Here is a 10,168-nt window from a genome sequence, read left to right as displayed (position 1 = left end):
AAGTCACACAAGCTTTAATTGCATTTAAGCTTTCTAGATCTTCTCATAGGCTGCTTACAGATGTTTAAAAAACAAACAAACTGTGCTTTACCAGAAGAAGCAGCATGTTAGTTTGACCCAGTTCCACTGCATCTGTGTAGATCAGGTGCTTCACCTTTTTTAAAAAACCTAAAGCTGATTCAATCGGCTATTAGATAAGTGCCACAAAAGCCCCACTAAAACACCCAATCTGTATAGACATTGGGCAAACTAGGTCTGACTGTGGTGCTGCTTCTGGGCATATGCTGGGCTCAGCACAGCAGCACACTGAGCTTAACGTAAAGCATGGGTTTTCTTCTGCTTAACATATGTAAGCAGCCATAAACTTTAGTTGCATCTAGCCATTCTAGTTCTTCCCAGAACTCTTCTCTTGCCACAGTATCATACACTTCACTTATCTACTAAGGGGCAGGTAACATTTCTTATACTCTCAACTCCCAGTGCTGTCCCAATTTATTAGAGTACCTGTCTCTTGTAGTTGCGCTAGTATGCCGTTTATTATTGTAATTCATAGATTTCGTAGACATCAGGGCTGGAAGGGACCTCGGGAGATTAAAGTGAAATACAACTAATAAGAACCTGAGTGGCTATGCAGGTGAATTTTTAAACTGCATGATTCTGGAAAGCTTTGGCTTATTTTATTGCACTTTCCAGTTCCCGTTGCTCGAACCTCTTAACATTGAAACTGAAATCTGTTTAATTTTCCTCTATTAGAGCAGGAATTTTATTTGGAATTTATATGGGATGTTGTAAGTGTTTGGAGTTGCCATTATGGAAGGTGGTGATCATATTGAAATCTAATATTATTTTTTTCTCCTGGTTTGCCTAGATATGCTATCAAGGACCTTTTGAACCACGCTTTCTTCCAGGAAGAGACTGGTGTACGGGTAGAACTAGCAGAGGAAGATGATGGAGAGAAAATAGCCATCAAGCTCTGGCTACGCATTGAAGATATCAAGAAACTTAAGGGCAAATATAAGGATAATGAGGCAATAGAGTTTTCGTTTGATCTGGAAAGAGATGTCCCAGAGGATGTAGCACAAGAAATGGTAAATACAGTTGTCTTGTTGACTACTTGTCATTGTCCTCAGCTTGCCTGGAGCTCAATTTCAGAGGAGATGGGAAAAGTGAGGATTGCTTGGGAAAGATGTGCTGCTTTTTGGGTATTGCTATAAAAAGCCATGCGTCTTTCATATTATGAATCTTTATGAACACATTCATAACCTCCCTTAGGTGGAATCGGGGTACGTATGTGAAGGGGATCACAAAACAATGGCTAAAGCCATCAAGGACAGAGTATCTCTCATCAAACGAAAGCGAGAACAGCGTCAGTTGGTGCGAGAAGAGGAGGAGAAAAGAAAACAAGAAGAAAACGGTCAGAAACAACAATTAGAACAACAGCTACAGGCAAATGCTGCTCAGGCAGGGGCAAAACATCCACCGTCGCTTACTGGCATCACTTCTATCCCTACTACTTCTGCCTCAGTTTCCACACAAGTAGAGCCTGAGGAACCAGAGGCGGACCAGCACCAACAGCTACAGTATCAACAACCTAGCATATCAGTTCTGTGTAAGTATTGCCTGGTTCTGTGTGGGTTTTTTTTGGTGCATGATTTTAGTGCCTCTTTGATTGCTTCTTACTGACTTTGCTTTCAAGGGCAAATTAGGCCATGATGATAATCCTGCCTACAATCACACTTTTAAAACTGTGTTGATTTTTCCCATTGTATTAGAATATGGTAGTTGATCAAAGTGTATGCATTAATTCACTGGGGAAGAGAAATGAACTAGTACTCACTGTGCAGGCAGTTGAGTTTTAACATCCCTATTCAGTATACACCTTGCTGTACAGGTGTTCATACCATGGAGGGCTTCTAATATTAGATGTCAGAGCTTTTAATTGGAATACGTCTGGGTCTTTCAATATGCCTCTATTGCTGTGGGAGAAGAATCTTACTTTTGCCCTGTCTTAATATTCTTTAAATGTTGCTAGTATGCTGGCAAAATAGAAAGCCAGTTAAGATCTTAACCAAACCCCGGACGTGTTGGAGAACAGAGAGGAAGTTGGGATGTTAGTCGCACCAATGGCATTGTTGCATGCAGATGAGAATGAAGTGGTGGAGGCTCAAAGGTTAGGATTTTCAAAAACGGGTGTCCAAAATTGACTTGTAAATCCATACTTAAACCTGAAAATGGTGTGACTTTAAGAGCTAGGTATTTGGAAATTCAAATTACAGTAAGAAATGATGTGAATTTGACGCTTGTGATATGTAATTGCTTGATATTCAAAGCCTAGATTTAGACACCTACTTCTGAAAAATCTTGGCTTGAGATGTAAATTCAAGAAGAACCTTAGGAGTTGTAAATCTACAGTGCAAGTTTTAAAAATATAATCTTGTGTTTTTTTAATATTTGCAGCTGATGGGACAGCTGACAGTGGACAGGGTTCATCAGTTTACACTGAATCATGTGTGGGTAGCCAGCACACTGTGTCATATGGCTCACAGCATGAACAGGCTATCCCAACAGCTACGATCCAGGGGTACACACCTTCAGTTTGTCAAGTGCAGTCACAACAGCCTGGAGGCTATCAGCCACCCACAGTGGTAAGCACACACTTGAAATCATGCAGAAGAAAATATGCCTTGCTATGTAGTGCATTTCTCGTTGTGGCATCTCAGTCTGCATTATGTACATTGCACACAATATACAAAGTGCAGACTTCACCGGGAATTAGGTAGGGCATGGTAAAATGCTTCAAGCTGTATGCAGACCTAAATGAAGTATTATATTAGTGGACAAAAGAGAAAGTAACTGTTTCTGAGCATGCATGGGTAGGGAAAGAGATGAACTGGTAGAAAGCTTGAATGGCAGCACCCTTGGTACAGGGTTTCTCACTTTTAACTTTATGGACTTAGCTGCATGCAAGGTGGTGGTGGTGTTTTGGCTATACTGAATAGTGAGTGGGAATTCCCACTCGTGAAAAGTCTTTGGAAGAACTTGGAAAGGGTTAGAACATTTTTTTTAGTGAGAGCTACTCTATAATGTGTGATTGCTATGTGTTGTTTATAAGGTTTTGATTACAGATCTTTACAGGTAAGAATGTTGAACCATTATAGAATGCTGCATGTGAGAACTCCAGACTGAAGAGATCCCACGCCTGTCTTTCCATTTTGTTTATAGCTTGTGTTGAGTTGCTCATCAGTTGTCATGCATATTCCTTTCCCTGGAAAGTCTGCAATGGGCACAGATACCTTTCCTACTATGTTCATTTGTATTACCCTTTTATTTGGTACCTTGTTTCCTTGGTATATTGTTAAAGCAGTCTTCAGAAACATACTCCCCCTTCCACAGTAGACCTTAAGCTTCTGTTGTGCTATCCTCACTAGCTCCCTTTATTTGCGAAGTCTCTGAGCCAGAAAGATCATCTTAGCTTCAAACAAAGATACTATATTTGGAAAAAGAAAATTGATACCTACATTTGTGAAGTTTATTAAGGAGCTTGAGAAATTCTCTTCTGTGAAGACACTTGCCAGTTTTTTGCTTATAAGCAAATGGCCTCTCCATCCCTTCCAAAGGCACTAAACTAATGCTTGATGAAATGTTTTGTTTTGATTTTATTTTTGTTGGAGTTCCTAAAAACAGCTCATGAATTGCTGTGAATCCATATTTTAGTCTGGGAGCATGTCTTGGATCCTAAACTATTCCATAGTCTTGGCATGGCCAGCTTCCATGTTGAATGACTAGTGACCTTTGAGAGAGGATGAGAGAACAGACATTTAACAGATTCATAGACGTGTTGCTTAATGTATTGCTGGATGGTATTCATGTACCAGGATGATGAGACTGGTATAAGGACCTTCACAGAACACAGTAGTAGAGAAACCATGAGCAGTCTTCTGGATCGGTCAAGTTATTCGTAGGGCAAACTTTGTTAAAATTAATTGCAGATCTTCAGAAAACCGCCCATCTAGTAGACTTCTTGCAAAACATAGGACTCCAGCTCAGTTTCCTTTTGAGGGAAGGTGATGGGCCAGATTACTTCAAGTCTCTAGAAATAGAGAAGTAGATCTTAAGGGTTTTTTGGGCTGTTCTCTAGACTAACACGTCTGTCTTTTATGTATTTTAAAGGAGTACAATTCTTTAGTTTGGTCAGATCCGGATGTTAATGGCTGCTTGATTGTGGCAAAACTACCAAATTTTAACTTTTTTTTAAATACAGTTGCTAGAAAATGTGTTCTTATTTTAACAGTAGTCTAATACTTTGAAAATAACTACTTTTTTTGCTTTACACTCTATTGTGGATGGTGTGTTCTGAGTTGGCTGAGGAAAGCACTAACTGTTTTCTGTTAGTTTAGTTGTATGATTAGGAAACCAAACTGCTTTCTCAAAAGCTGGGGGGGCAAATGGCACTAAGAACTTTGATATGCATCACTTATTACCACCTCCTCCCTGACCCTAAAGCAGGCATCTATAGCCTCTTATAAGTTTGGAGGGCCTTCCATGGGCTGAATTGTCAGGTACTGGAAACACCACTTCACTGGCTCTGGAGAGCTTTGTACTTTGAGCAGATACATCTTCTCATCTCTGCTGTGCTCTTTGTGTGCATATACAGGTTGTCTTGTAAAAGCACAAATAGAAATTTCCTTGCTGTTCAGTTTTATCTAAAGCAAACTTGAGTCCTCACAGGTACACACACCTTATTCAGTGCGTGTACTGGCCTTCATTAAGCTCCTTCATATCCTTTTGTACACATAGTAGTCATAGCTGATCATTGTGTGTATCTACCTTTCTATCTCATTAGTTTTGCAGTTTGTTTTCATTTTCAAAATATTCAATTCTTTAATTTTTGTTTTCCTCCTTAGCCTCAACGTGGTCGTAGCATGTCAGTTTGTATCCCCCATCTTTCTGCTGTTCCCTTTTTGTCCTGCATCCCTCCCAGTGCTCCTTCCACCCCACCGCCAGCGCTGTCTGCACCTCTTTCTCCTTCCTACCTTCGGACTGCCCCTGAAGAAACCTTTGCAGAAAAGCTTTCTAAAGCCCTGGAGAGTGTCCTGCCCATGCACTCTGCCTCTCCACGCAAGCACCGACGCTCCAGCCTGCCATCCCTCTTTATCAGCCCCGTATGTGTTACCATATGCCTCCTGGCACACTAAGATAAGTTACCATTAAATACATCCTGGGCTTTGGGCGTTTTAAAGAAGAGTAAAGGAGTTGACTTTTAACTTGTGCCCTGTGCTACTGGAGTGCTGATTCCTTCTGTTTGGGAAGCAGTGTGCTTATGTGGGTAACAACTTATTTTTTATTAATATTAGGAGTATTTGATAGCTTAAAGCTTTAGGGAAAGGACCAACAATACCAGTGAAGGTAAAAGGAGAAGCTGCAATCCAGTCCCTGTCTTTTTAAGGTTAGTGAATTGCCTCTCTGCATCTGCTCCTGAGCAGTCAGTGAGATTTGTCAGATCTTGCATACAACTGTTAATGTTGTTACAACAAGCATTAAAATGTGCCTTGTTTGTAGCTGGTTTGCCCAAGGCCTGTTTCATGGGAACAGTGACACTTGTTAATTTCAATGTTATAACAAATCTGACTGTTCACACTAGTATGACTAGCAAATACCTCTTCAGCTTCCTCCTGTTTGATTTCTAAGGGAAATTGTAACTTAAGCTTTTGTTCATTTCCATATAAATATTCTCTGGGAAGGATGAAACGTTTGACTTTTTGGGGAGGAGATGTTTTTGGGTGGTAATAAGGACAGGTGCCAGTCCTCATAGAGTAATTAATTTTGAATCCAACTGGGGGTGGTTAGCCTCAATTTATATATTCTTGGATTTGAGGACTATTTCTGGCTTCTGTCCTATCCAGCAGAACACAATACAACTGTAGACTCTCCCTCTGCCTGAAGAAGGATGTTTGTACCCAAAACCTTGCAAAGAACTATTTTTCCAACTACTTAGTTGGTCTAATAAATATCAGATTGACCCAAAGAACCTTGTTTGCCTATGTCCTTAGACCAACATGGCTGCAACCAACACCCTCAAAGCAAAGGGGAAGTTGGAGAGCATGGACTTAGTTTCTAGAACATGAGTTAGTCTTTCTTTCTCGCTCTTTTCCTTATTCACAACACTACAGTATGGGAGTTTGCTGCTGCTTGTCTGGGGGGGGGAACTGGAATGACCTAGTTGATAAAATAAGCACTAACAATTCTAAATGTTATAAAGAAATCAGTTGTTGAGAGAATCTACAAAAGTTTGCTCTGAAAAGGATAATATTGTGCCATGGCTCAATATGTTGCAAATTAAGATAAAATGATCTGCATAATCTACACATTTTTATTTAATACCCTGTTGGATATTCTTGAACAAAATCTTTCTTATTTTGAACTTTGTTGGTTGGGGCAACCTTCTAGATTTTATCCTATGAGTCTAGGATATGGTACGGAAGGTGCGCATACAGTTGCTTCTGTTCTTTCAAGAGCAGTTAAAAATACACATTTAATATCAGTAGAAAAGTATGAGGCACTGCTGTAAATCAGCACAACGTTTCAGTTCACGGTAGTTTTTAATAATTGTGTGACTTCCCAATTTTAGTGTTTGACCTGGAAAAAGGAAAAGGTTGTTTGTTTGCTTGTTTCTTTGGGGGGGAGTTGTGTGGGTTTTTTTGTTTGTCCTTTAATCCATCTGTCTAATGCAGGGGGATGGCTTAGGATGTCACTGTAGCACTGTCATAAACTGTCTGAAGTTTGATATCCAAGTTAAATGCACAGGAATGGTATAACCAATCCCAGTGAGTGTTGATAACTAAATGAACACCAAAAGGAAAGAAGTAGTAATAGAAATTGACTGTTGAGGTGATGCAGTATAATGGGCAACTGTATCAGGTGACTTAATCTTGTAGCCCAAAGAACTTTTTTTTCTTTTCCTGTAGTCTGCACATGCAGTCACTGGGGCTTCTTAGAGGCCAGCAATACTATACCCTTTTATCCATGACTAACTGAATATAATGACCCCAAAACACCCCTGAACATCTCTTGCTGTTGCTTGTCTTTTTGTGGGCGTGCAAATACAAAACTGTTGCTGTATTCTCACTGCTAGTTCATTCTGATCCTTTCTTAAAGCAGTTCCAAATACTCCTGGACAACTTATGATTGGTATGTCCTGTTTCATTGTTACTGGCAAAACTATCTTCCTTTTTGTGAGTAAGTGGGCGGGACTGGAAAAGCAGCTACTAGCATAAGCAAATACTTCCATATTCAGCTGTGATCGCCATGGATGTATTTAATGGATATTTACAGCATTCCTAAACCTAAATATGTATGCGTTTGAACATGCACCGAGTTAGGCATTCTATAAGGTTACTACCCAGAGCTGCCTAGTGAGATGTGCATGTTAATGTAATTTCACTTCTAAATGTATGAATTACTTGTCTTGTTCATGTCAATACAGCCTCAGTCCATGGTGCATCCACGTGGGGGAACACCAACGTTCCCAGATTCACAGATATTTTTCCCTACTGTTCATGAACGGCCAGTGTCTTTCTCGCCACCACCTGTTTGCCCGCCAAAGGTGGCAGTTGCTCAGCGGCGCAAGAGCACTTCTTTTTTGGAAGCCCAAACCTGCCACTCCCAGCCCTTGCTGAAGACTGGCCAAAATTTAGCTCCACCAGGTGGTAGTCCAACAAATTGGACCTCAGAGGCAGTAGTTATGCTGGGCACACCTCATAGGGTCACTGGAGAGCCACTGCATGTACAAGTCAATCCAGTGTTTGAGCCTGCTCCAGTGTATAGTGACTGCAGATCTGGTCCAGCACCTCCTGAGGATGCTCACTATAGAATGCATCCAGAAGCAGTGTATTTAGTGGGCATGCACTATCCACCGCAGTTGCAGGAGCACTATGATACAATGGCGTATAATTCCCAGGGGACTGAACAGCATTTGAAACAGGTGCCTGAACAGAAGCATATGCAAGGTGGCCTTCCCCAGAGCTCTGCTGTTGACTACCAATCTGGGCAGACATTCGTGGCAAGACCCCTTCAGACCCTAAGACTGGATTCTGGGATGGGCCCTCTTTCACCGTTATCGAGTGCTTCAGCTCCAGTAAGTGCGGATTCCACGCAGATGAAGTTCCACCAGGTTTTTGTTCCACATTCTGCACCTGCTGTGCTAACCCACAGTGGTGATGGGAGAACAAGCTGTGTCTTTGAGTTCCATGTGCACACGCCAAGTTCTGCTCCAGGAGAAGGGGGAGTCTTACCCCAGCGTGTCTACAGGAGCCGTTGTGGCTCCATGGATTTTAATCAGGAGGAGTCCACTCAAAGCATAGGGCTGCATGGTCGTCTTCAGCCTGTGACAGAGGAGCAGTGTAACTACCTTGGTCCTGAGCTAACAGTGCCTAGAGGAGGATCTTTCAGATGGACCTGGCCAGAAGGAAGCCCAGAATACTCAAGTGACTCATCACAGCTGACTTCATCAGATATTGGCGATTTCCAGTCTCCTCCTCCTGCAGGGCAGTCTTCTACAGCTTTTGCTTCAGACTTCTCATTCCCCATTGTTCAGCTGCCTCAGAAGGTATTGCAAGAGTCGCAGCTCTTCATCTGCTTCCCACAGGGAGCCTCAGCTCAGCAAGCCTTGTCCACCTTGCTTTCATCAGGACCATCTGCACTCTATCCTCAGGTTATAGGAGCAAGCCCTTCCAGAATTTCTCTCCTTTTTTAAGTCATCCTTTACACTAAGGAGAAGGGTTTTTTTTTCCTTTCCCCTGCATTTCCCTCACCCTTGTTGTCCTGTCCCATCCCATCCCTGCCTCCCCTCCCTCCTTCCCCCCAACACTCAATCCAAGTTGTTCTAGATCTTGGAGCTGAAAGAGAGATGTGTTTCAATAATAGAAATTTAAAATGATTTTGATACCATACCAGGTCCTGTCTAAGAAATGGTGGAGCATCAACAGTTTCTCAAACTGTCTGGGCAAAAGGCATCTTGGTTAGGGGAGGGCCTTCTGATAAGGGTAACACATAATCAGTGCTGTTTGGGCTGGTCAACTTGGGTTCAGGTTGTTTGAAGTACAGGTTTGACTTTCAAACCTGGAACGTTGGTTGAGTTGCTATAAAAAGGCCTGACTCATTGGTAGGGGTCTGCTTAATTCACAGTTTTTGCAGAAACCATGAAAACAGCATTGCCTGCGATGGCCAATGCAATATTTCTAGGCTATGATTTCCTGTGAAATCAACTTCTTTTAAAAACAAACAAACCAACCCAAACCCACCGTATTATTCATATAATACATTCTTTTAGAATGTCCCAGTGCTTACTGCAATGTAAAGACAGTGTGATCATAGATTTGTGATCAAGGGTTACTGTCTGATAGTGATTTAGACTAAATGAAGGCGCCAGTCAGTGAAGTGAAAATGTTTCAGTGCCATCTTTTAAGAAGTTAAATGCAATGCTACTCTGCCAATTGGAGGCTAGGGGTGGGGCTGCTAGGAAATGCCTGCAGAATCTGTTCTTGTGCCACAACCAAGCTGCAACAATTGTTTTGTCTTCCTGTGAGTTAACTAGTCCCCTGCTTATTGGTAGAAGGAAATACTTGACTGGAGGACCTTGCTTATTTTGGTTGCACAGTAAGAATATCCTTCTTTGAATTTTGTACCATAGCAAAATACGTTGTATACCATGTAGAATAAAAAAAACCCCCCTGAAATGCCAGCTGACTTCTTCAGTGTTCAAAATAAATCCTTTTTAGGTTTTGAAGGGATTTTGAGGAGTGGAAAAATATATTTATACACATCTGGAAATGTATGTGTTGATGGAGAATTATAACAAGTATTAACATTTAACAAAACTAGCCCTTAAACAAAAGCCAGCAGCTTTTGTGATATTCGAGTTAAATAATTCATAAGGTAGCACTTACACAGCTGCAGAATATGGGACTGTTGAAAAATGACTGCATACTTAGATGTACATGTTTAATCAGCATGTACAGGATTTCCCTTTTTGAGTGCCTCTGCAGTATCCCACACTACTGTGTGTACCATCAGTGATATATTTCAACTGTGAGATATTTACATGATGTACATAATTTAAGTCTCACAGCTTTGTATACTTAAAAAACCCCCAAACAAACAATAAAAAGTC

General features: G+C 41.3%; 2 protein-coding genes across 2 annotated transcripts in view; both read left to right on the top strand.

Moving 5' to 3' along the window:
* Positions 1-10,168, top strand: part of LOC109315922 (serine/threonine-protein kinase WNK1-like) — a 156,257-nt gene that overhangs the window by 102,566 nt on the left and 43,523 nt on the right. The window contains exons 9-11 of the mRNA XM_019543883.1: positions 869-1,088; positions 1,273-1,609; positions 2,458-2,645. Of these exons, the coding sequence (XP_019399428.1) occupies positions 869-1,088; positions 1,273-1,609; positions 2,458-2,645 (745 nt within the window). The remainder of the gene's footprint in view (positions 1-868; positions 1,089-1,272; positions 1,610-2,457; positions 2,646-10,168) is intronic.
* Positions 6,014-8,800, top strand: LOC109316467 (serine/threonine-protein kinase WNK1-like). Its single transcript, XM_019544575.1, has one exon. It carries the CDS (start codon positions 7,448-7,450, stop codon positions 8,750-8,752), a length of 1,305 nt encoding a protein of 434 aa, XP_019400120.1. The 5' UTR covers positions 6,014-7,447; the 3' UTR covers positions 8,753-8,800.

The sequence above is a fragment of the Crocodylus porosus genome, unplaced genomic scaffold (genome assembly GCF_001723895.1).
Source record: "Crocodylus porosus isolate Cpor-Errol unplaced genomic scaffold, CroPor_comp1, whole genome shotgun sequence".
Lineage (NCBI taxonomy): Eukaryota > Metazoa > Chordata > Crocodylia > Crocodylidae > Crocodylus > Crocodylus porosus.
The sequence above is the reverse complement of the archived record's forward strand: the minus strand, read 5'-3'. Positions and strand labels throughout refer to the sequence as shown.